Source organism: Nycticebus coucang, chromosome 12 (genome assembly GCF_027406575.1).
Source record: "Nycticebus coucang isolate mNycCou1 chromosome 12, mNycCou1.pri, whole genome shotgun sequence".
Classification (NCBI taxonomy): domain Eukaryota; kingdom Metazoa; phylum Chordata; class Mammalia; order Primates; family Lorisidae; genus Nycticebus; species Nycticebus coucang.
The window spans coordinates 25,743,324-25,770,954 of NC_069791.1; the positions used below are offsets into that span (position 1 = coordinate 25,743,324).

The following is a 27,631-nucleotide window of genomic DNA, read 5'->3' on the forward strand; positions in this document are numbered from 1 at the left end:
AAAAGGATGCAGTAGTCCTCATAATCAGTGTGAAACTGAAATATTTAGCTAATTTGGAAGAGAGAGATTATTAGATTAGTTCCTCATTTTGTGTCAAATCACCACTTACATATTTTTCCCATCTTCCTGTTATTTATGAAAACAGAAAACTATATTCTGGTATAGAACCACCATATAAATGAGAAAAATACTGAGCTGAAATGAGAAAATAACATTATAATTATAGCTCAGGAAATGCAAGTCAGAAATCCAGAATAAGTGGAGTGTATGCTGAAAATGTTAGCATTTTTAAATGTACTTAAAGATAATTATATTGCAAACATAATATAATTTTTACCATTGTTTCCCAGTTGAAGGGCATAGGGATGCTTGCATGCTTGCTTTAAATCACATGTTGCTTTCATAGGAGCAGAGTTTATGCAAATAATAAAATGAATAGTTTCTGCTATCCATTACTTACTATTACCTATCCTAGGCAAGTTATGAAATAGCACTTTTTAGGAAATTGTTTTAAGTTTTTAAAAATGAGCCAAAAACACTGTTTTGCACTGATATAAAGAATAAACTATCTCTCTAATTGGAAATTAAGTCTCTTGAAATATGTTTCAAGAGACTTAATGTCTACACCCTATAATAAGCAAATTCACTTTAGAAATTTCTTATGAGGTAGAAGATAAGTCAAGATGCACGTGTCCATGGCAGCACTATTATTACTAAAAATTATGGAAAACTACCAGACAAATGGTAAAATGAGAGATGCTACATTCGTATTATGTTACTTGGCATACAGGCTGAACTGCTGAAGCCAGAAGGCCTAAATACACAGAGAAATTTATTTCACTCATGGAATGTTCCAGAAGTTTAGTGGCTGTACACCACAACATTATCTGGACCTATGTTTCTTCTCGTTTTCCAGAAGTCCCTAGGTATCATACCTTCCACATAGCTTCAACCAGCTCACCCATGGGAATGGGGAAAAAGGAAAAAGGCGACAAGCAGCTTTCTTTTAAGGAAATGACATTGAAGTGTTATACCTTCTGCTCATATTCTAATGGCCAAAATGTCACATGGTCACACTCAGGTAATATTAAGATGGGCTGCAGCCTCCATTGTGAGACTGAATGAAATGTGAATGCTGCCATGCGTAACCTTGAAGACATTATATTGTCAAGAAGCCAGTTTCAAAAGGCCATGTACTTTATGATTCCATGTGTATGAAGAGTCCATGGCAGGCGGATGCTGAGACAGAGAGTAGATGAGTAATTGCCAGGGGCAGGGAGGAGGAGGGAGGATGGAGTGACTGCCTGCTCATGGATATAGGGTTTCTTTTTGGTGTGATGAAAATGATAAAAATTACGCAGTGATGATGGTTACACAACTCTGTAAGTATACTAAAAATCACTGAGTTGTATACTTGAAAAGGATAAAATTTATGGCTTGTAAATTATATCTCAAACCGTTAATAAAAGATAAAATGTCCTAGTGCATAAAACGACAATAAAAAACTTTCCTTGATCAACTTTGGCATGAATAGAGGGGAGACCAATCCACCTTCCGAGTTAAAACTAGAAGACAGCCCTCATGTGAGTCTCAGCCTCAATTCACACGTGCTGTGTCTGTAAAACTTTCAGGAAAGATTGACTCTGAAGTCAGGTTCGGTGGTACAGCACCTCTTGGTATCTAGCACAAGCAAAGGTCAGTCTTCTCTGGAAATAATGCCCTGGATCTAAATCAAATCATTCCAGTGATAAAATGTGAAAGAAAATGATCAGTTCATAGCAAAAATCAGAAAATATACAAGGGAGCTCAGCACCATGAGTGGGAATCAGTGGAACACGCAGGCACACTGGTACACCTGCTTGCAGGTATCACATTGTCAGACTAGCGCCCAGCAAGCTCGGTCAGTGGAGCACAAGACTCTCAGATTTGTCAACAAACGTAAAACTGCCATGATCAGGATATATGTATATATTTTTAGAAGAATATTGGATACTAGCAGGATAAACAGATTTATTATTATAAATATAAAATAATTATAAAAATTCTAAAATAGGTCGGGTGCAGTTGCTCATACCAATAGTCCTAGCAATCTAGTAGGATGAGGCTGATGGATCACCTGAGCTCAGGAATTCGAGACCAGCCTGAGCAAGAGCAAGACCCCACCTCTACGAAAAATAGAAAAATTAGCCAGGCTTTGTGGCAGGCACCTGTAGTCATAGCTACTCAGGAGGCTGAGGCAAGAGAAACTCTTTGAGTCCAGAGAGTATGAGGTTTCTATAAGCTATAACACCACGGCACTCTCTCTACCCAGGGCACAGAGTGAGACTCTAAAAAACAAACAACAAACAAAAAAATCTAGAATAGAATTATGTGATAAATCTAGTTTAAAATTATATGAATTTATCAGCATGATTGACTCAGCAGAATTAATGAACCAGAAGACATATATGGAAATGTTATCCTGAATGAAACCCCCCCAATAGAAAGTAAAGATGAAAAATACTAGAGAGAGAAGAAGATTATAAGGGAGCTTAGGATACGCGGTTAAGAAGTTTAGCCTACTTCAACACAGAGTTCTAGAAAGAGAGAACAAAGATATTTGGAAGACACTGTATGTGAACTTGTGGTCACTGAGACTATGCCATAGTTTTGAATCCAGGCCTTTAAGAAGCCCAGAGCACACCAGCCGCGTAAGCAAGACCATGTCCACACTAACCACGTTAGAGTGAAACTGCTAAACCACAAAGGAGGGAGAAAAGCTTAAAGGCCACTGAAGAGGTTAGAAAAGGAGTCATCTTGAAGGCAAGAGCAATTAAACTGACAGCTTATTTCTTCACAAGAGAATTTAATTATATCCTTAATATGCTGAGAGAAAATACACAGTTAAAAACTTTAGACAAATTCAATTTAACCGTTTAATTGAGCAAAGAGTGATTTGCAAATTGAGCAAAGAATGATTTGCAAATTGGGCAGCCCCCAGAACCAGAATAGGTTCAGAGAAACTCCAGGGCTGCTGCTCCACATGGTTGGATAAGATTTAAGGACAGAAAAAAAGACGGTGATATTCAGGGAACAGAAGCGAAATACAGAAACAGCTGGATTGGTCACAGCTCAGTGTCTGCCTTATTGGGACCTGGTTTGAATAGCCAGTTGTCTGTGGCTGACTGAAGTCTGCAGCTATAATTGTCTGAGGCCTGGCTACTTGTTAGGAGAGTAGGTTACAGTCCATGTACACATCAAGTTGACTGGTAACTCTTTATGTCTAGAGAAAGCTTTAGGCCAAATTTAAAATAATGTAAACAGCCGGTCTCTAGGCCAACCTTAATTTAACAACACTGATTTATAATTCTGTGCCAAGTAGTAAAAATAAAGGGCTGTCAGTTTCTAAAAAATTCCGAGTCTCAAAATGCAACAGAAAGTGTACTTGATTCAGATGGAGAATACCCAAACATCAAGAATGTAGGGCAATTGAGGAGGAAAGAGACAAAATCCACAGAGGTGGAGCTGTAATCATGGGGGGCACTGCAGTCATGGGAGGTGCTGGTCAGGCAGGTATTGCTATCTTGCAGAAAGGAGTTGTTTTTACTTGCTGTTTGGCCCATCCCAGGCCATACATCTTACGCCTATTCTAGGAATTGTTTGCTCAAAAGAGTAATTTAGAGGGAGTGGATTACTTACCTCCTTGGTATTGAAGAATAGGGCTGCATTAAGTTCGGAATAGAAAGTTCTACCATTTTCCACAGCCCCCCCCCCATTGGCCAAGGGGGACAGGATCCAGCACTGACCAACCTTGACAAGTCTGAGATAAAGGGAAAGGCATTAGAATTTGGGGTGGGGGGGTGTCAGGTCAGTTCCTTTTGCTTCTGTTCTGAGATAATTTATTTTGAAATTATGTTACTATTTAGCTTAATTACCATAGAAATTATATGTTTAATGAGAGGGATTTCTATCAAGAGGAAGAGCAGGTGAATGAATAACCTCTAGAAGAATGTTCAGAGCCAAGACTGGATTTCTGTTTGCAATATCCAAAAGAAGAGGTCCAGCACCACACCCAAGATAGAGGACATCCTAGAAGGACTAGGTTCTCCACACAGAGGACATTCTGGGTGGCTCCACATCAGAAAGGTTCTGAGGGGTACACATGCTGCAGTCACTTCCAGGGACCTGTGTAAGGACCCCTCTGGAAGCTAAGATGGAAGCAACATTGTTCTGCCTATTTAGGTACTTTGCAATTCCTCTGGCATCTCAGATTCAGCTTGCACACATGCAGTATTCCATTATATGAAGTTCAAAAACAGGCAGAACCAAGAGATGCGTTTTTTAGGATTGCATGCATAGATACTGTCACTATAAAGAAAAACAAGGGCATAAACACCACAAAACTCATGATGGCAATCATCACTGGGGCCACGGGAGAAAATATAGTTCTTACACTGGTTAGTAAGTAAATTGGTTATAATCCTTTAAAAATCTTAAAAGAGTCTTACTCTGTTGCCCTGAGTAGAGTGCCCTGACATCACAGCTCACAGCAACCTCGAATTCACGGCCTTGAGCAATCATCTTGCCTCAGCCTCTCAAGTAGTTGGGACTATAGGCGCCCACCATGACACCTGGCTGTTTTTCTACTTTTAGAGACAGGGTCTTGCTCTTGCTCAGGCTGGTCTCAAACTCCTTGAGCTCAGCCAGTCTACCCGCCTCTGCCTTTCAGAGTGCTGGGATTACTAGCAGGAGCCACCACATCTGGCCTCTTATTATTTGTTCTTTAAGGTATACATAGGTATTTTATCAATTCTTTGAGTGTATGGCAAGTTTTAATAAGTTAAAGCAAGTTATAAAACAACTATGGCATAAACCTAATTTTATTTGCACTTACAAATATGTATGGGAAAAGAATTTTATTTATTTTTTTTGCCATTTTTGGGTTTGGTCCAGGGCTGGGTTTGAACCCAACACCTCCGGCATATGGGGCCGGCGCCCTATCCCTTTGAGCCACAAGTGCCACCTGGGAAAAGAATTTTAAAGGAAGTATACTAAAATGTTTATTTCATGATAAGATAGTTACATGTAAATGAGTAGTTGGAAAGTAAGTCTGGAAATTTAGATTACAGAGTAGATTTGCGTTGAATTACCTTCTCTAATAGAGATCCTTTTGTTAATCATGCTATCAAAAACTCAAACATCATCGTATCACTATAGGACCTACACAGGCAAGTGTGGACATTTTAGGAAGTTTAATTTTGATGCTACCTAATTCGTTTGCACATAGAGAAAGCCATGATTAGTCCATTGTTACCTGCAGTCAACAGCAATCCAAAAATATTAAAAGGACAGCTCCAGAAAGAAATTATTTAATCAAGTTTTAACTTGCCGTTCTGAGTGTGTAATGAAATTTCACGTTGTCCCGTGTGGGGCCTGAATCATGCCTTTCTCCAGCACATCCATGCCGTATCTACTATTTGCCCATGAGTTAGAGTAACAGTCTCAGTTATCAGACCCACACACGTGCTGTCACCATGCTCGTGTACAAGTAACCCTTACTTTACTCAGTAATGGCTGAAGCACGAGGGTAGGGTTGCTGACTGTCTCATTATTATTTATTGTTCTCAATCTTGTACTGTGCCTAATTTATAAGTCAGACTTTTTCGTAGATTTGTATGCATAGGGGAACAAAATGGTATCTTACAGTACCGTCCGGGAGTATAGGCATCCACTGAAGTCTTGGAATGTACCCCTCATGGATGTATATTCCAAGCAGACCACCAGGACTGCTGAGTCTAAGTCTACTGGGGTAGAATACTTGTTTTTATATACCCCAACAAGCGTAGTTAATGGAATATTATTTTTATTATGCATATTATGTCATTTTTCTTGTGACTTATAAATCATTACATTTCATACCTGTCCAAGTCACTGTGATGGAATTGGCAGTACCATATATTATAGTACCTATTGGCACAAGGAACACTTTATTTGGAATTTAGTAAGTGATAATACCCCTTCCTTTGTGATGATTCATAGCTGGCAAACAGAAGTGAATCCATAAATTTGATATACGTTTTCCCTTTTTGATTTTTCAACAATGAGGAGATAAAAACTGGGTCTTCCGTGTGTCTCTACTCACCTGGGATCATGAGTCATTTGTTTATGCATCTCTTACCCTGGCTGTTAAGTCATTTGCGTGCTAACATTTATCACAATGTTTCAAAGGACAGTGCTTTTATTAGTGAATGTAAATAAGCTTATTCATGATCACATGAAGAAAAAACTTATTTCAATAAGGACTAAAGAGAAAGCCAAGAAATTATATCAAAATGTTATTAAAAGATTAACAAAAATACTATTCCTGAGATAAATAATTAAAATGAGCTGAAGGAACAGAATAATATCCTAGAAATCCAGAGGATAACTTTCCCTTTCCCTTAGGAAACGCATCATATCCACTTGAAATACGGTAACGTATAAAACATTACACAAGAAAAGAATCTCCTTTCTGTTCTTGGGGCTGACAGAATATATGCATTTTATTAATAATAATAATTATCATTGTTTTAATACTAAGAATTTTATTTCATGCTAAGGATTTTTTGAAACACTTAGTACCGTCTTTTATGTCTTTATTTTTTAACTAATTTTTATTTTTACCTTTTTTTTTTTTTGAGCTCCCACATTCTGCTACCCCTCCCAGCCTCTAACCATCATTCTACACTCTGTCTCCATGAGTTGTTGTTGTTTTTTTCTTTTTCTTTTAAACAGAGTCTCACTTTGTCGCCCTCAGAAGAGGTGCTTGTGGCATCATAGCTCACAGCAACATCAAACTCTTGGGCACAAGTGAGTCTCTTGCCTCAGCCTCCCAAGTAGCTGGGACTACAGACGCCTGCCACAACACCCTTTAGAGAAGGTGTCTCACTGCTCAGGCTGGTCTAGAACTCCTGAGCTCAGGCCGTCCACCTGCCCTCAGCCTCCCAGCATGCTAGGATTGCAGGCATGAGCCACTATACCCTGAGAGATCAATTACTTTTAGTATTTAGCTCCCACATATGAGAACACGTGAGATTAGTCTTTCTGTGCTTGGCTATTTCACTTAACATATTGTTCTCCAGTTTCATCCAGGTTGTTGCAAATGAGAGGAGTTCATTCTTTTTGTGGCTATATAATACTTCTTTGTGTGTATGTACCACAATTTCTTTATTCATCTATTGATAGATGCTCAGGTTGATTCCACACCTTGGCTGTTATGAATAGTGCTGCAGTAAACATGGGGGTGCAGACATCTTTTCCATATCCTGAATTCCCCTCCTTTGAATATATACCCAGCAGTGGGATTGCTGGATCGTGTGGTAGTTTTGTGAACTTTCATACCATTCCCCATAGTTGTTCATACCATTCCCCATGGTGGTTATACTAACTTACATTTCCACCAATAGTGTACCAGTGTTCCCCTTTCTCCACATACATGCTAAGCTTTTTTTTAATGAAGATACTAAGTCTCGGGTGAGTTAAATAACTTGACAAAAGCCACTGGTGGAAGGTAGGAAGTGATCATGCCAGAATTCACACCCGTACGTGTCATACTACAAGGCTTGTGTGTTGACCTGTATGAAACTGGCCATGTGCCCAAATCCAACTCCATGTTCTCTGTAGCTTTTTAACCAGATGAAGTCATTCCTGATAAGTGGCTCAGAAGTAGGTAGCTCACATTGTTTTACTACAGTCTAGGATTTCAGTTTTATTTTTTTTTAAGTGGTCTGGCTATAATAGGCCCTAGCCAAGAACAAAGGCACGTGGATAAATAACAAGCTCAAATTAGGCCATTTACAGAAATCTCAATTCTGTTGAGTACTGTCTTACAGGAAGAGAGCCTTTGCACCTGTCAGAACAGAGCAAGGATTTAGATGGAGACCATTTAACCTCTGAGTAAAGGCAGTACAAAGGATGTACTCATTGTGTTCACTGAGGCTGTATACAGATACTAATTCTCTGTTAAAGTTTCCCCAGTCCCTAAAATTTTATGTATGACGCTGATCAGGGCAGCCAGACCAAACTGATCCAACCCTCCCTGAGATACACCTCTGAATTTTGTGTTCTCTCTGTATGCCAATATCTGCTTAGAATGTGTTCAGATCTTTTGGAATGCCCTTTCCTATACAGTAGCAATCCCCAACCTTGTTGGTACCAGAGATGGGTTTCATGGAAGACAGTTTTTCCATGGACGGGGTGGAGATGATCCAAGCCCATTACATGTCCACCTCAGATGATCAGGCATCAGATTTTCACAAGGAGCACACAACCTAGATCCCTCACATACACAGTTTACAGTAGGGTTTGTGCTCCTCTGAAAATCTAATGCTGCCACTGTTCTGACAGGAGGCAGAGCTCAGGCAGTGACCAAGCTGTGGGGAGCGGCTGTAAGTACAGATGAAGCTTTGCCCACTCACCTCCTGCTGTGTGGTCTAGTTCGTAATATGTCATGGACCAGTACAGTCTGTGGCCCGGGGGTTGGGGACCACAACCCATAGGATAGAACATTTTACCAGTCCCAAGAGCCTTCTGGGAAAACTTCTACCCAAGGTAAATACAATCCTTGATAGGATACTGCCACTGCCCCTTACTTTATGATAAAAAGCATGGCAAGACTTGCTTAAGTTAGAACATGTGCTTTCTCCTAAGATTGTTTCTTCATATCCTAAGACCTTGACCTTATGTCTAGGCATAGATCCATGACCATGGTTACCTCCATCCTACAGAGTATAAGCTCATCTACGATCCAAGATAGAGTCTCGGAATTGGGTAGTTCCCAGTTCCTATGTTCACAAGACACCCATAATTTAAGATTTCTCATTGCTCAATAGCTCAGAATATTCCTCATGACAGGCATTAGAGCTGATCTCTTAAATGCCTCAACAAATACAGGCAAATGTACTAAACCCCCCACTTCATCATATAAGGATCCTCTCTGAAACACTTTTCTCCCATTCTAAGGAGAAATACTTCCCATGTCCACTAACACCTCTTCTGTGTTGTATGCTGTGTGTGGATGTGTATGTGTGTTGGAAAATATAAACACCCCCTCTCACCTGCCAGTTTCTTATTAGATGTGTATCTAATTTTTACTTGTAATAAATAATTATTGAATGATGTAAACAATGAGTATTTAAATTTCATCTATTTTAATTTTTATTCTTGCAATTAGAATACAACAGACTTTTTATTGAAATAATGAATGTATCAAAGGAGTAATTACTTGGAGTTAAAATGTCTGTAGCTTTGAATACCTGCTCTGGATAATCATATGTAAAAAAATACATACCAAGAATAATGTGCAAATGCCATTGCTAATTCCTTACATAAAATTGCTTTGAAAGTAAAATTTGAAACTAAGGCAATATTTTATTGTAACATGTGTCAAAGGGTGGAAGTGACTCATTCATTTAACAAATACCTACTGAGCCCCAGCTGTGTGCATATCACTGTATCAGCCCCTGAGGCCCAGGGGTGACAGTGGTGAGCGAGGTGCTTTGGGAGTCTGGGAAAGGGGTAGGCCGGCTGAGCAGGGGCTCCCCTGGTGATGGTCAGGGCTGTTTATAGAGGATGATGTGACGGTGGCCGTGACCAGTGCCAAGACCAGATTAGGAGGAAGTATACAGAGGAATGTAATAGACCGGTTAAGCTATTCATTCACCTAAACAGTATATACACCATCCTGGATTTAGAAATGTTGAGATAGTTCTTTCCACTTTATAATTTTATTTCATTGCTGATAATCAGTAAGGTGTTTTAGAAATTTCTGTACAAATCAGGAAGTGAAAAAAAAGGCAACGGCAGTTAAAATGCTTAATCTATAAAGCTATTATGTTTTCACTTCAGCAGTAATCTGAGATGAAATAAAGTGAAACTGCCTTACAGTCTGTAGTTTTATGATAATGACTTTCTATCTCATTATTTACAAAATGCTTATATGTCAATAACTAGTGGCTCAATTTCTCCTTCAAATAATTGGTAAAACATTCCCTATGTATTTTTATCCTCTAAGCAACTTCTGGAGAAACTTATTTTTAATTTTTTTAATTCCTTACTAACATCACTATCTCAGAGAAAATCATTATGTAGCTCTATGTTTTAGAGCACGTATTACTAAGACAGCTCCACACTGCCATCGTCTTGCGTTAGAAAGACTGTTCTCCTGTCATACATTTGCAGTTTTGACATCACCACTGTCAAATGAGTTATCTAGTTACTGAAATTGTTATGTGATATTTTAACTTCCAGCTGATGCAAGTATCCTTTCCATTCTAATTATTGTTTTTTGCCTTGGGGCAAATGGATTCTGAGTCAAAAGAGAATATGGAGGACACAGAAGCCCAAAAATGCGGAGATACTTCTCACTTTATTTCCTAATACTCTTTTAGTGTTTTATTGTATGTATTTTGGATAGAGTTTTCAGTGGCAGACTTCAGTGCTGACATTAGGAATAATGCTAGCTTAGGAGAGATTTTAAGCAGTTTTCATTTCATCTCTTTTTCCTTTTAAATTCTATAAAAAATAAAACCCCTCAACAAAAAAGAGGTTTCCATATGTACCTGAACTTGCAGGTGATCACATGGAAGGAGAAAGAAACAGAGACGACTGACTGGATTTCAAACACTATCGCTGCTGTGTAGTTTTAGGAAAGTCACTGTATTTTAAAAAGGCTTTTCTTTTCTGCAGAATGGGAGTAATGATGATATTGATCTGAATTATTATGAGAGTTAAACGAGTGAATATATATCGAGGTGTTTTGTATATGCCAAGACTCTATACAGGTAGGGAATTTCATCAAGTGAAGATTTACATCTACGTAAGGACATTTCTTTTCAGAACACAGCTTTCATAAAGAAGCCACAGAACTCAAACTTGACAGAAAGCAGCTGTAGAATGGATTGAAAAGAATCCAAAAAACAAAATACGCCATTGTTTGCCTCCAGCTAGCCCACAGTGATAAATCAGCCTGCCTTCATTCTCACTCATGCACCTGCAGACAGAAACAAGCCCCAGACATTGTGCAGCCACTATGCAGTGAGAAGAAAATAAAATCAGAATACTGAGATTCCTTGAGCTTGGGATAATATAGATGGTTTTTTGAATGATTATGGTAAGGAAATATGTTTTTCCTTGTATCACCACAGGCAATAACTTTTTAAATTAAATGGAGATAGGTTTTTGACAGCCCAGAGATGTCTTCTATGATGCATACAGTATAGTAGAAAAATTGGTGTCAAATGACCAAAGATTGACTTAATGGGAACTGACAAAAGTATTTTTATGGTTTTATTTGATAAACATTTAGTGAACAGCTGACTCTGTGTAAAGTGTGGTGCTACGTACTAACCTGTAAAACCCAAGGAAGGGAGCGGGAAGATAAAACAGGTTATCATTTCCTCACTCAAATTTACTGTCAGTGAGGGTCACAAAAGTCCCCAAATAACCAAATGGAATAAAAGAATTCAGGCAGGAGGGTGAACCCTTAAGTGTGGAAAAACATCATGTCACTATCCTGAGACTCCTGTCCTAGCACATGAGGGCCACTCATAACCCTGTTCCAAAGAAGTAACTTTGGCCCTGTGACAAATTACATCATTGATTTCAGTATTTTTATTATTTGGGTCTGAATAATGGGTTTTAATTATTAAACGGTAACTAAAGTATTACTATACATATTATAATTTCATAAGTGTAAAATAAGACTCTTTAGAATTCATTGGGTCTTCATTCATTTATTTGACAAATAGGTGTATACATTATCCCTGATCCTGGATATATTTAAGATATCCCAACAAATGGCTGTCAGCTTAAATACTAATGACCACAAAGCAGGGCTCCTGAAGCACAACCCCACTTAGCAACAGGTATGGAGGGGTAAAGAGGAGTTTAAATTGGCAGTGCTTCCAGAGAAATATGCCAGTTACGGATTTATTCTTCAGGTTAAGAGTTTAATAACAAGGAAGATAAATGTTTGAAAAACCAATGACCGCAGGAAAAGAGACTAAATAGGGACTCAGAATCAGGATATGGGTAATATCTGCCTTTGTGATAATTAGAAAAATGGAAGACTCATCACCATGGCTGGCCCCCAAGGCCTGGCGTAATTTGGATTAAGCCCCCACCACCCCCTCATCTGGCTAGCCTTCGGACAAGATGCTGCAGAAGACTGATTTTAGTTAGTTTGCTCTGATACTTTGGGCAAGTCATTCAGTCTCACTGGACTGCATTTGTGTTATCTGCAAAATGACTTCATTAGTTGCAATGTGTCACACATGTCCTTCTCCACTGCAGATTTCTGTGATTTTAATTTGCTGACCTTCATCTCATTAAACCCATTTAATCTCTCATAGTTCTGGAGTGCATAACATACAGATGAGTTTGTTGTTATTTCAGTTGGACCATTTCCCCACCTCCATTCAGTTTGGTCCAGCCTCTCCTTTCACCCAGAATTCTTCATATGAATGGTCCATGATGGCACAAAATAAAAAGGAAGAGGAAAGGAAAGAAAGAGAACCAGAAGGAAAATGCAAAAAAAATAATGGTTTTTCTTGAGTGACAAGGAACATATTCTAAATAGGATCCTTAAAGGAATTCTAGAAAATCTGAGCAGCATAGTACAGCATCGCTGGAGTAAGTATAGCACCGCCTACGGTGACGATGTGGGGAAAATCATCTCAACTTTTTCATACTGTATTTTTTTTTTATAAAATGGAAAAAATATTGTTCCAAGAATGGAATTGTATGGCCATTGCAATACACTCTTTTCAGATCTATGGAGTTTTATTGATTCAAAATCAAGATTAGTGCTCTCCTTCTTAGAACTTACATACTCATTTTGCTAGAACTTGTCACATTAAGAGGAACAATAACATGCTTGATTTCCTTCATTAATGGAAGTTTTATGGAAAGGGTACGTAAGAATTTAAGGGAAAAAAAATACCAAGAAAGAAAAAAGTCTTACCTTCTGGCCAGCCTGCCTCATGGAGCTCGGGAATCTGGTTCCGCAGACTGGTGGCCATCTGGGCCTGGTTTCCAGCTTCTATCTCTCCTGCACTTTGCTCATACCAATTGCGAGACCCTTCTTTACTTCCTGGCCTCCTCTTCCTTAGGGCCTCTGTTCACTGGCTTCTCTCTTTTTTTCAACTTCTGTGTTATTCTATTCTCTTCAAATATTCCATATTCTGACTTCTCAGAGAAAGAATATAAACAAATCATTTGCCAAGTCATTCTCTGGTATAAAGCACCCATCTTTTGCCAAGCCACCCTATAGGGTAACGCATTACCAGCGGTGCATGGGAGTAGGGGGAGGGAGCTCCTGAGCCAGGGCAAAGGCCTGCCCCAGGCTCCTGAGAAGGGAAGCAGTGTAGTGACCCCATAGTACAAATACGGAATCCAGAGGTTGAGGCCTTTGGTCAATAGGAAGAAACCGCATGATGAAGAAGGTACATGTTTCTCTGAAGCAGGAGCATGGCTAATACTTTAGCTCTAATGCCTCATTTTTAATATGGGAAAAATTTTAGCAGAAAACAGAAATATGGAAAAAGGGGCTCAAGACTGTCTATTAATCAGTGAAGTTTCTCCCATCTTGTCAATACTATTACAACTACAGATTAAGTATCTCAATCCAAAAATCCAAAATGCTCCAACATCCACAACTTCTTGAGCACCAACATGACACTCAAAGGGAATACTAATGGGCACATTTTGGATTTCAGACTTTCAGATTATGGAGGCTCACCAAGTGGTATAATACAAATACTCTAAAATTCAAAACCTGAAACACTTCTGGTCCCAAGTAAGTTCAAAAGTGAAAACAGTCATCATCTTAATGAATTCTTCCCCCCAGTTTTCCGTATTTATACTCAGTCTTATCCATTTCTTGGTAACTTCATACTCAAGAAAACATTTTGTAGTTGATTTCCCATCCACTGCCAACTTGGTGACATTTTCCATGTTTCCAGACAGTCTCCAGGAAGTAGGCCATGGCCAGGTCTGCTGTAGATGTGATGATACAGTAAGAAAAAGAATGACAAAGTATTTTCTTATGAAGTAATACAGTAGAAAAATTTTCCTCGGCAGTTATGGGGTTGAACCCTGAATGCTAATGTGGACTCTCACCAAGGCAGAGTTCAGGCTTCTCTGACCTGGCAGGTTCTTTAAATTGACCACAAAACTTCAGGGACAAGTCTGGGAGGAGCTTGAGAGGAACAGGGGAGCCACATCCACTTAGTGATGGATTTTACATACCCCCATTGCACTGCTTCTTGGCCAGTTTGATACCAGAAATAAAGTTAACAGGTGAGATGAAGATTTCATTTTCACCACTCTGCCACCTAAGCTAACTTTTGTGGTTCAGCCTACCTTACTTTATAATTATTATTTTAATGTTTGCTTTATTATTTAGTGGTACTTTAAAAGACAACCCTCCCATTGTAGGATATTTTTATTTTTTTCTAATTATTTATCTGTGACAATCCTGGGATTAATGAAAGTACAATCATAAGTACATCTTTCAACATAAAATATTTTCCCATTTTAGATTATTAGGATAAATTTTAGACATATGACTGGGACAGAGGGTATGAATGTTCTTACATCTAAATTGCAAAATTTCTTTCCAAAGGGAGATTATACCAATTTAAATTGTTACCACAATTAGAGACTATAGCACTATCACTGTGTTCCCGTTGGTTTTAAGTGTTGTTATTATTTTCATCTGCTTATCCATCCGCATTCTGTCCATCTATTTTCCATACTTAAGAGTACATAAGCTAGTCAGTATACTGATACAGGGTTAAGATGCAATAATTTATCTACAAATAAAATTTTATTAATAAAAATTGGCTTTTAGCACCAAATTTGTAATATTTTAGAAATTTACCCTCGTCTATGATTTAATTATCTCACTAATTCTCAAGATCTTTTTTCCCAGAAAATAATAGTAACTAAAAGAACAGGGTTTGTTTCCAACTTGCCTGTGATCGTCATCTGCCAAAAACAAACAAACAAAAGAAATGGATAGACAATAGGGAATCGGTGAAGGCCAAGATCTTCCGTGGGGTCTGCACACAGCAAGTTAGGGAGTTATTTGTGTCTAAACTTATGCATCTATGTTTAGGGTTTCAATGCTGTGTTTCCATACCCCTCATGCTTACCCACAACTTTATTTCATGTTAGATTATTAAATAGGCCTTATGCCTACTGAACAATAATTTAAAATGTCAGAGAAGTAATCAGTCAAATTTGGAACAGTAACTTTTCCTGGTTGCTTCAATGGGATGCCATAAAGTTAAAATTTTATATGACTTGGGTTGCTTATGGTAAATTTATGTCAACCTAGTTCTCTAATTGGCTGGTACTTTGTCTTTTTATTTCTCCTCAGATAACAGAAAGGGCGTCTTGCCCTGCGGAGATACTCTATCCTTTCCTAGGTACTTGTCCACCGCTACCCTCAAATTGTACCTCTGTAATTAGATCACAGATTTCTATAAAGAAGTATAGAGTTAACCCTAGAGATATCCACGTTCAGAGGTGATAGCTCAGTGATCTTGTCCAGAGAAACTACAGTCTTGTGCCAGGAACTAACTGGACATGAAATTGTGCTTCATTCACCTTCCTCAGTAATGGAGTAGCAAGCAAAGCAAGCGCAGGAACCCCAAACTGCAGGAAGCTCTCCCTCCCCTTTTCCAAAATCCTAGATACTTAATCAGCTCCTTTGGGAAAGGGACAGAGTTTCATAGGTTTATGTGATTAGGAATGGATAGATAAAATCTGAACTTTTTAAGTACAAGCCATATTTCTTTTATCCCTGTACGTAAACATAAAGCGGTGAAGTTACTTCATTGCTCTGAATAAAGTGGCAAGAAAAAAATCCTGTGCTGTTTAAGAAGCAAGGGAATACATTACTATGTTTAACTGTGACAAGAGCAGCTACAGATTTGCACTGCTTAGTTCCTTTGGTTACTTTTTTGGTTTAAAACTCCATGGATATTTGACAGAGAGGTCACACACACACACGCACAAATAGCTGTACGTGTGAATCAATTTGTGAGGTGGGTGTTGAGTGGGCAGGGAAGAATTGTTCACCTTGAGAGCTGTTAATCTCACAATGTGTTCCTAAAGGAAGTGCTGTGGGTTCCTTGACTGGTGCAGGGACTGATTCGGTCTGTGTCAGATTTTATCTAGTCGTTCTGCTGGTAAAGATTAGTTCTCTTATTCTGCCAAAATGAGACACCTGTCAGCGTTCAATTCTGCTGTTTGTCCCCTGTGGCACCCTCTTCACAGCTTCCTCTGATTGTAGCCTTTTTCTGTTTTTACTCTAGGATGTGGTAAAAAGGTGCCACATCGAAGAGCATGACTTTTCTAATCCCAACCCACACACGGATGTCAAAGTATTTTTGTTCCTTCTCAGGAGCATTATGTACTTCCACCAGCAGTCACTCGGAAAGCATGAGGGTATTTTGCAATAACATTTGCAATGCACATTTTTATTTTTTACTTGGGATACCTAGTGTTCATATTTTAATGGTCCACTGTGATGTCACATTCTCAGTCATTAGCTGAGTGTGTGCATTGCTGAGTGTAACTCTCAGGCCAGTGACTACAGTGCCTTCCTAAAATCAGCATGAGGGTGACAGTGAGCTAGTTGCTGGGCCTATTTGACACACGCAAATGTGCACAGTCAGATGGTAGAAAAGTCACATTCTCAGTCATTAGCTGAGTGTGTGCATTGCTGAGTGTAACTCCCAGGTCAGTGACTACAGTGCCTTCCTAAAATCAGCATGAGGGTGACAGTGGGTTAGTTGCTGGACCTATTTGACACACGCAAATGTGCACAGCCAGATGGTAGAAAAGTCACATTCTCAGTCATTAGCTGAGTGTGTGCATTGCTGAGTGTAACTCCCAGGTCAGTGACTACAGTGCCTTCCTAAAATCAGCATGAGGGTGACAGTGGGTTAGTTGCTCGGCCTATTTGACACATGCAAATGTGCATAGCCAGATGGTAGAAAAGTACGATGGGGCAAGCACAGAGTCCTTGCTAAAATATCCTACTTACCATTGTACAGCAAGAGATCACCCAAGTACTGTGATAATAATGAAAACACTAAATAGAATATTTTCTTGTGAACTTTAGTTATTTATTTGTAAACACTCCTGCATCCGGGAGCCTATCTGCTGTTGCCTTTCTTTTTTCCTTCCGTCTTCTTTCCTCTCTCTCTCTGTCTGTCTCTCTCTCTTTTTTTGCGGTGGAGTCTCAGTCTGTCGCCCCAGCTAGAGTGGAGTCCAGTGGTGTCAGCATAGCTCACAGCAACCTCAAACTCCTGGGCTCAAGTGATCCTCCTGCCTCAGCCTTTGAGTACCTGGAACTATAGGTATAGACCACCATTCTTAGCTAGTTTTTTTTCTAGTTTTAGTACAGAGGGAGTCTCACTCTTGCTCAGGCTAATCTTGAACTCCTCACCGCAAGTGATCCTCCCCCCTCATCTTCCAAGAGTGCTAGGATTATAGGCATGAGCCACCACACCCAGCCTTCTCTTTTTTCTTTCCTTGCTTTTTATCTTATTTTAAGATCTTTGTGTGTGTGTGTGTGGTTTTTGGCCGAGGCTGGGTTTGAACCCACCACCTCCAGCATATGGGACTGGCGCCCTATCCCTTTGAGCCACAGGTGCCACCCTTATTTTAAGATCTTAATAGCTCCAAACTATTTTACTGGTAGGGATTATTGATCAAGGGTTTCTTTTTTTTTTTGAGGCAGAGTCTCATTTGTTGCCCTCGGTAGAGTGCCATGGCGTCACAGCTCACAGCAACCTCAAACTCTTGGGCTTAAGCGATTCTCTCCCCTCAGCTTCCCAAGTAGCTGGGACTACAGTTGGCTATTTTTTTGTTGCAATTGTCATTGTTGTTTAGCTGGCCCGGGCCGGGCTCGAACCTGCCAGCCTCAGTGCATTTGTCTGGCACTGTAACCACTTTGCTACGGGCACCAAGCCTGATAAGAGGATTTCTGATTTTCCACTCACAAATGCAGGTGGAAAGGCTTCAATCATCAGTCAGTGACCATTTATATAGAGTATTATAATGGACAACAGGTTGAGATAAAAAGAATATAAAAGTGGCTGTTCATTGGCAAACACTTATAAATTCCTTTCTTTGTTATAAGTTATTACCTTATTTAATCTGTGTAATGATTCTATTTGAAAGTATTATTTTACAAGAAAATCAAGGTGCAGAAAGGTTACATAACTTAGCCAAGGTTGGTAAGTGGCAGAATGGAGATAAAAACCCATGCAGACTGACATTAGGCCCAAAGTGCCTGACACCTGTGCCATGCTGTATTGCTTGGGATGAGAGCCCAGTATAATAGAAGGCAGAGCATATTCAGATAGGATAATCCGGAGTGCTATGTGATCACAATGTAAATGAGGAAAATGAGAAGGAGTAGAGAAGAAAAAGGATATTTCAGACAGGTGAATGGGTAGCATCTAGCCCAGCCTGAAGTACTAAGGGAGGGTTTTGAGTGAGAGTGTGCCTCCAGTTATAGGAAATAGCATGAGAAGATGATACTGGGTCTGGAAAACATTAGTATTCCCAGGAAGTAAATAGTCTTGTTTAGTTGGAGGAAAAGATTTGCATAGCAGCACAAGAGAAGGCAGACTTCAGCCATGTTCTGTAGGCCTTGTTTTGTAGGTAGTTGGGATGAGGAGAAAGGAGGGCTTTGAGCAGTAGGACAGCCAGAGCAGCATCTAGAAAGCTTAACCTTGTGGGGCAGGAGTTTGAAGAAAGGAATGCTAGGAGAAGGAAAAATAATGAGGGAACTGTCTTCATTTTCTCTTGCAACACATACTTATTAATCATTTAGCAGTTTCTGTGGGTCAGGAGTACAGGCACAGCTTGGCTGGGCCCACTAGTTAGGATCTCACAAGGCCACTGCAGTCAAGGTGATGACTGGAGCTGCAGTTTCATCTTAAGGCTCAACTGGGGAAGGATCCACTTTTGTTAGATTTCAGTAAGGTGTGGTTTTATACCAAGAACTTCAGTTTCTTGCTAGCTGTTGACCAGAGGCTGCCCTCAGTTCCTTCCCATGGGCCTCTCAACATAGTCATCCTGCAGCTTGGTTCTCCAAAACCATAAAAGAAGTAGGAGACTTTAGCTGAATTACACTATAATCTTACATACTTAATCCCATTTGACCTGTCACCTTTGCCTTATTCTGTTGGTTGAAAACAAGGTCACTACTATACTCAAGGGGAGAGGACTATGTGTAGTACAGGGCATAGAAATTAGAAAACGGGGATCATGGAGCTGCTCCTATCCACCTACCACAGAGACAGATATGGTGGCTGGCACCAATGCTCAGAGTCTGAATTAGACTGGTATTAATGTCAATAGAAAGGAAGAGTCAGATTCAAGAAATTCTGTCTAGGAAATAAGATTTCTTGCCTGGACCATGTGAAGTTCTTTGTATATATTATCTCACATAAGCCCCAAAGTAGAGGCCAGGACATACTCCCTTGCAATAGAGGCCAGGACATAGCTTTGAGAAGTTAAGTACTGAGAAGTCACATATATCCTAGCTTCACATCTGGGTGTCCCAGCCTAGATTTGAACCTGGGGTGTCAGTGTCAAAGCTCATAGTCTTAGCCACTCTCCTTTCTTAGACTTTAAAAAACAGAGGATGTAGGTCTGGGTGTGGTAACTCATGCCTGTAATCCTAGTACTCTGGGAGGCCAATGGGGGAGGATCACTTCAGCTCAGGAATCTGAGACCAGCCTGAGGGCAAGACCCCATCTCTCCCATAAATAGGAAAATTAGCCAGGCTTGGTGGCAGGCCCCTGTAGTCCCAGCTACTGGGATGCAGAGGCAGGAGGATCTCTTGAACCAAGGAGTTTGAGGTTGCTGTGAACTAGGCTGATGCCACAGCACTCTAGCCTAGGCAGCAGAGTCTCTTTAAAAAAAAGAAAGAAAGAAAGAGAGTATAGAGGACCTAAAGAGAAATGGATAAGAAATCAACAAAGACAACTCTAAGATTTTAAGCCATTTCCATTAAGGGGAAGGTTATGTTAACTAAAATAACAATGTCATGAGGGCGCTATAAAGTAATATTTCTTGTGCATACACCAGGTGCCAAGCACTCGGCTTGTGGATGCAGTATGCTCGTGCACATGGAACAACTGATCTTCCCAACAACCTGTGATACAGGACCTTGCCCTATTTTACAGATCAGGAAAGAGGACCACACCAGTGCCCACTAACCTCAAGGTTCCACAAATGCACCAGTGTTATTCTGTTCATAGCTACTATCTCTAATGTCTGATACATGAGAAGTGCTCACTAAATAAATTTTTGAATGAATGAATATGGTCAGTAAGAGGTAAAGTCACAATCTGAACTAAGAACAGCCCCCACTCTTGCTTCCTGGAGAAAACAGTGCATTCTCGTATAACAATATCGTGTATGAGGACACAGCAGGGTTGAGATGTTCGGCAGAAAACTAAATTCCATCAATGGAGATTGAGGAAAGGTCAATACTACAATAAACTATTGAGAAGCAGCCGGGTTCTAAAATTAGATGGGATAATTATGAGAGAGGGTATAGGCCCTAAAACATTATCTTAGAAGACACCTATATTTAAAGGTTGAGAAGCAGAAGAGATATTTTTAAAAAGAAGTAAATACATAATGGTCAGAGAGATGAGACAGCAATGAAGACATAAAAGCAAAGTGGGAAGAAAAGGAAGGAGGGCGGTCAGCAATATCAGGCACCACAGAGTAATCAGAGAGCATCAAGATTAAGACAAGAAGACTGAATTTGGGGATCAGAAGATCACTGATAACTGTGGGGTAAGCAGATTAAGGAAAACAGGACAAATAAGAGCCAGCTGGCATCTGGGAGGGTAGGGGAGTTGGGCTGTGAAAGAAAGATTGGTAGTGATGTGGAGCTCATGAATATAAACTTCTATAATTTTAGGAGAGCTAGTGGCAGTGACATGAGAAGGGTTGAATAGGAGACATCTTGCTGTAGACAGGGGGAAGGACAAGGTAGGAAGAAAATGAAAATGACAGGAAAAAGACAGACTATCGAAGGAACATGACCCCAGAGGAGGCAGACGAAATAAGATGCCAGACCAGTGATAGGAAGGGCAGTCCTTAGAGATGGTGAGAGACATGGTACCACCGGAAGAAGGACAAAAGATTAGCTTTTTTTTTTTTTTGCTTTCAAAATAGAACTTTTTTCAAAAGTTAAAAGCATAGAAAAGTGAAGGTTGAATAGAGAAAACTGATGTTCAAATTGAAGGCCCTCAATTCTTCTTTTAGAATTTATTTAAGAAGGAGGCAAGTTCATCTATAGAAAGCAGAGGGAAAATTTTCAGGTCTAGAAGAGATATTTAATTAACTGATCCAATGTTTAGCAAAAGTTTATTGAATTAGAAAATTCAATAGAAAAGACAATAAGGAATAAAATTAACATCTTATTAGATCTTATCTAGAGACCCAATGGAGATGAAATCACATGAACTTTTAATAGACCCCGTCACTAGGGGGTCTAAACTTTGGCCAGCTTCTGACATGAAGTTAATGGCACCACCCAGGGTTAGGAAGTGGCAGATAAGAATGGAAGATGGGTGGATTCTAGAGGCCAGTGAAGATAATATGTAAACTCACGTGCTTTGCTTTATCATGCTTTGCAAATACTGTGTTTTTTACAAATTGAAGGTTGCTGGCAACCCCACATTAAACAAGTCTGTCAGCACCATTTTTCCAACAGCATGTGCTGACTTCACATTTCTGTGTCTTGTCATTCTCAAAATTGCAAACTTTTTCACTATTATTATATCTGTCATGGTGATCAGTAATCTTTAATGTCACCACTGCAATTGTCTCATGGAACCACAAACCATGTCCATCTAAGACAGTGAACTTAATACACCTGCATATTCTGACTCCTTCTCTGATGGTCTCTGCTCCCATCTCTCTCTCTTCTCTGGCCTGCCTATTCCCCGAGACACAACAATACTGAATTAGGCAAATGAATAAACCTACAATGACCTATGTGTTCAAGAGAAAAGAGTATCTCTTCTTTAAAAGCCAGGAATGATTAAGCTTAGTGAGGAAGGCCTATCAAAAGCCAAGAGAGGCCAAAAGAGGCTTCTAGTGCCAACAGTTAGCCACATTGAGAATTCAAAGGAAAAGTTCTTGAAGGGAATTAAAAGTTGTATTCCAAGGAAAACAAATGATGCAAAATAGCCTTCTTGCTGAGATGGAGAAAGTTTTGAGTGTTCTGAATAGAACATACCAGCCATGAAAATCCCCATATACCGAGGGTGGTGGGTTCAAACCCAGCTGAACTACAACCAAAAAATAGCCGGGCGTTGTGGCGGGCGCCTGTAGTCCCAGCTGCTTGGGAGGCTGAGGCAGGAGAATCACGGAAGCCCAAGAGCTAGAGGTTGCTGTGAGTCCTGTGACATCATGGCACTCTACTGAAGGCGGTAAAGTGAGACTCTGTCTCTACAAAAAAAAAAATCCCCTTAAACCGAAGGCTAATCTCGAGTAAGACCTTAACTCTCTCCAGTTCTGTAAAGGCTGAGAGAGGTGAGAAAGTTGCAGAAGAAAAGTTTGAAGCTAGGAAAGTTTGGTTCATGGAATTTAAGGAAAGAAAAGCTGTTGATAAAAGTTCAAGGTGAAGCAGCAAGTTATCCAAAAGATCCAGCTAAGATAACTGATGAAGGTGGCTACACTGACAGATTTCCAGGGTAGACAACAAAAGCGCCTTCCATTGGAAGAAGATGCCATCTAAGACTCTTATAGCTATCAAGGACAAGTCAATGCCTGGCTTGAAAGACTTAACTCTTCCATTAGGGACTAAAACTGTTGGTAACTTTATGTTGAAGCCAGTGCTCATTTACCATTCTGAAAATCCATGGCCCTGAAGAGTTACACTAAATCTACTCTTCCTGTGATCTATAAATGGAAAACAAAGCTGGGATGACGGCACATCTGTTTACAACATGATTTCCCACTACTGAGACCTACTGTTGAGAAAAGAAAATTTTGTTGAAAATATTACTGCTTACTGGCAATGCACCTAGTCACCCAAGAGCTCTGAGGGAGATGTACAAGGATATCAGTGTTGTTTTCATGCCTGCTAACCCAACATCCATCCTGTAGCCCATGTATCAAGGAGTAATTTCAGCTTTCAAATCTCAGATTTAAGAAATGTGTTTTATAAAGCTGCAGATGTTACAGATAGTGATTCCTCTGGTAGATCTGGGCAAAATCATTTGAAAACCTTCTAGCAATGATTCACCTTTCTATTAACATAGGCCATTAAGAATATTTGCAATTAATGAGAAGAGGTCAAAATAGCAACATTCACAGGAGTTTGGAAAAAAGTTGATTCCAACCCTCATAGATGACTTTGAGTGGTTCAAGACTACAGTGGAGGAAAATAACTGCAGATGTGGTGGGAAAAGCCAGAGAAGAATTCTAAGTAGAATTAGAAGTAGAGCCTGAAGATGGGACTGAATTGGTGCAACCTCATGATAAAATTGTAAGGGATGAGGAGTTGCTTTATATGGATGAGCAAAGAAAGTGGTTTCTGAGGGGGAAACTATCCGTAGTAAAGATGCTATGAATGTTGAAATTGAAATGACAACAAAGGATTTAGAATATTGTATGAACTTAGTTACAAAAGCAGCAACAGGGTTTGAGAGAGTTCACTCCAATTTTGAAAGAAGTTCTGTGGGTGAAATGCTGTAAAACAGCACTGCATGCTACGGAGAAACCTTTCATGAAAGGAAACATCAATCAATGCATTTCATTGTTGTCTGTTTTAAGAAATTGCCATAGCCACCCCAACCTTTAGCAGCCATCAACGTCAAGTCAAGACCTTCCACCAGCAAAAAGAATTAGAACTTGCTGAACACGCAGATGATCATTAGCATTTTTTAGCACTACAGTATGTTTTAATCAAGGTGCATACAGTGGTTTTTTTAGACATAATGCTATTGTGTACTCAATAGAACACAATAACACATAGACACAACTTTTATGTGGTCTGGAACTCAATCTGCAGTTTCTGAGGTATGCCTGTACTGGTGTTAGTATAAGCTGAGCAATGAGGTAAGGGAATACTGAGAGGAATGCAGACTCCTTTTCTTTTCTTTTTTTTTTTTTTTTCAGTTTTTGGCCAGGGCTGGGTTTGAACCCACCACCTCTGGCATATGGGGCTGGTACCCTACCCCTTTGAGCCACCAGGGCTGCCCGGAATGCAGACTCTTAAGACTTGATTTCGTATTATCAAAAGTCATATCAGAAATGAGGAAGGGGGAGGAGACAAGATGGCTGACTAAAGCCAGCTTTCCACAGAGGCTCCCGTACAGAAGGAAAGTTAAAGGACAGAAATTTAGCAAGTAACATGGCGGATTAGAGCTGTGCCAAGAGAGAAGGTTGAAGAACGCACATCAATTCTGCTGAGGCAAGCTGCGACCCCAAGGATACAAACAAAAGGTACAGAATCCATCACCAAGCGGACAGGAGTCCCCTCCCCCATGAGAACAGCTCGGAGTCCCATTATACTCCAAGGGAGAGACCCTCTAAAAACTGGACTTACTTCCTCTACTAGGGTGCCATGGCGCTCTCCTGCCAGGCATAAAACTGTGTAAAACTGTATATATTCTCTAACTGCAATTCTGAGCTCCCAGCACTCCCCTCCACTCTCACTCTGAGGTATGGAGGCCTGTCCCCCAGGAGTCCAGATTCTTGGGTGATTTCTCGAGGGGTGTTGACAGGGCCTGGACTGCACCTGGTCAGTGCTGATTCTGCAGCACGGGAGTGAGGAGAGGATGGTCGGCTGAGAGGGAACCATGCTGGAGCAGTGGTGCCCTGAGGCGCAAAGCAGCAGCCGTTTTTGGCAACAATAGGGCTCACCCCTGGATATTCTGGAGTCACACCTCCTGTCTCTCTGGGCAACCAGAGAAGGCCGGGCATCTTCTCAGGTGGCAAACACCAGCAGAAGATCTGGGACGGAAACTCAGCCCGTGAGTAAAGGGTTTGCCTGAGGGGGTACCGATCTGGGTGGAGCACTGGAACTAGAAAATGCACGCGCAGTGCCACAGACTCCCAGGGCGGGACTGATCCAGAGGACTGCTTTACTGAGCCTAAGATGCACCTGGCCCCCAGAGGATCATCAGCCTAGAAAAAGGAGGGCAGGAAGCTAGAACTGACAGCTTAACGCACTGCGAATACAAACCTTTGCAGCAGCAAAGATAGGGGCTGAGGCACAGGTTCTGTGAACTCAAAACAGCTTCTCTTCTGCAGGGGAATTTAGCTGGGACAGAAACAAATTCCCCAAAGTTGTTCTATTCAGACAGTAACATCAATCAGGGGGCTGGGCTGGAACTGAGTGAACACCCTGCAGCCTCCATCAAGCCCCTGAGATTGTCAGGCCTCACCTCCCCCTGTCAGATAGAGGCAGAGAGCAGCAGCCTGGCTGAGCAAACATAGGTTTCCTTGTGATTGAGGCAGGTCCAAACCCCTGGAGTATCTGCTCATTGGAGGCAACTGGGTCACAGCCCTGCAGGGTTATCAGTGACTGGGTGAGACAGAGGTGCAAGGTGGGGTGTGACATTAGTCAACCTTCCCAGACTAATCTATTTGCTGGGTGGGACTAAATCTATTTCCTGACTAAATCCCAGACTAAATCTATTTCCTGACCTCACAGAGCACTGGACCAAGTCACATTTGAGTTGTCAGCAGACCCCTGCGATCTAATTGCCAGTGCATCTTAACAAGGGTACATGTGAAATTTAGTAAATGTAGAATATAAATGCCTTAACCCAGTAACTAAGAAAATGCCAGGAAGGCTATGTTAACTATGATTTAATAATTAAAAAAAAAAAAGAAATGAGGAAATAAAGTGATTGTGATCAGAAAAGGAATGCCAAAGGGTGGAGTCCTGAAATAAAATAGTTCCAAATCAAGCAAACTATAAAATACCCTCTCTCAGGTTTTGGAGATGTAATAAGGAACTACGAGGCCAATGTGTTATGAGCCAGAATGAAAAATAAATGAATAAGGCACGGAGTGGGATGGAGTGGACTGACAGGGCACCCACATTACCAAGACAGATGAAGTGCCATGGTGAGCTAATAAATAACGGGGCTTGGCCATCAAGGTTCAAAGACAAAGGTTACAGGAAGCAGAGCAGTAGTCTACACTGACAATGCAGATAAGAATGTTTTTGAGACTGTTAGTATCTTCAGGGGCAATTAAGGGAAAGAATTGGAAGTTCAGCTTAAGGATCAGCCAAAACCACAGGACACATGAGTACAGAACCGGAGGCAAGGTTGTCTAGGAGTGACTGATAGAGAGGCAGGCACACAGAGCAGGGACAGAAGTGCTCCACGGAATCAGAGGTGGTCGCTGCCCCCATCCCAGGGCTTCCCTCATCTACCCTGTCACCCCTTTACAGGTTGATGCTTCTCATCCTTAAAATAGCCAGTAAGGTATTATCCTCATTTTACAAATGAAAAACTTTGGTTCTGAAATTTGAATCTTGTCTTTCTACCACAACGCATTGGCTCTCAGTAGTCTTGAAGTGTTACTGCAGCTGCTAAGGACAAATTAGAAGTCGTGTCTAGACTCAGCTCTCGTAGCTCAGTGGTTAGGGCGCCAGCCACATACACCAGAACTGACAGGTTGGAAACCGGCCCGGGCCTGCTAAACAACAATGACAACTACAACAACAAAAATAGCTGGGCATTTTGGCAGGCGCCTATAGTCCCACCTACTTGGTAGGCTGAGACAAGAGAACCACTGAAGCCCAGGAGTTTGAGGTTGCTGTGAGCTGTAACGACATGGCACTCTACCGACGGTGACATAGTGAGACTTTGTCTCAAAAAAGAAAAGAAATCATGTCAATTTATATGTAGTGGGTATGGAACACAGTGTATTTCTTTGTGTTACTCTTGAATTATATTTAGTTCTAAAAAGTTTTCTGTGAGTTTATATATCTAATCCTATAATTATGTTTTTTTCAGTTTTTTCAAGAAAACTTCTTGGATCCTTTTTTTAAAGACATTAGGGAATTTCCACATACATTCAAGATAAGAACATTGAATTTCTGCAACTCTACCTTAAATCATTAAGTTAATCTTCATGTTGCATTATTTTTCAGGTGTGAAAATGAAACCAAGTTCAAAACCGAAGACATATTCTGGGCTTACAATTTCTGCCCTACGCCGTATTCCTGGACTGCTCTTCTGGCCCTTATTTTATATCTTGTTTTCTTTGCACCTGGTAAACAAAAGCTTTGTTATTATTGTTGTGTTAATTAAATTGCCTCTTTTTAGAGGATTCAAGCTACTATTTTTTAAATTCCTTATATACTCTTTTACTAAGTTTTTTAATTTTTTAATTGTCAGGAATGGGACCAATGCCTTGGACTGTGAATTCTGAAATATATCCCCTTTGGGCAAGAAGTACAGGAAATGCCTGTTCATCTGGAATAAACTGGATTTTCAATGTTCTGGTTTCATTAACATTTTTACACACAGCAGAGTATCTTACATACTATGGTAAGAGAGTATTTTTTCCAATATCTTCTCATTTTTAGAGA

General features: G+C 40.3%; 1 protein-coding gene across 1 annotated transcript in view; it reads left to right on the top strand.

The window, feature by feature from the left end:
* SLC2A13 (solute carrier family 2 member 13) overlaps positions 1-27,631 on the top strand; it is a 361,921-nt gene that overhangs the window by 322,030 nt on the left and 12,260 nt on the right. Inside the window, exons 8-9 of the mRNA XM_053557369.1 lie at positions 27,191-27,312; positions 27,438-27,590. Of these exons, the coding sequence (XP_053413344.1) occupies positions 27,191-27,312; positions 27,438-27,590 (275 nt within the window). The remainder of the gene's footprint in view (positions 1-27,190; positions 27,313-27,437; positions 27,591-27,631) is intronic.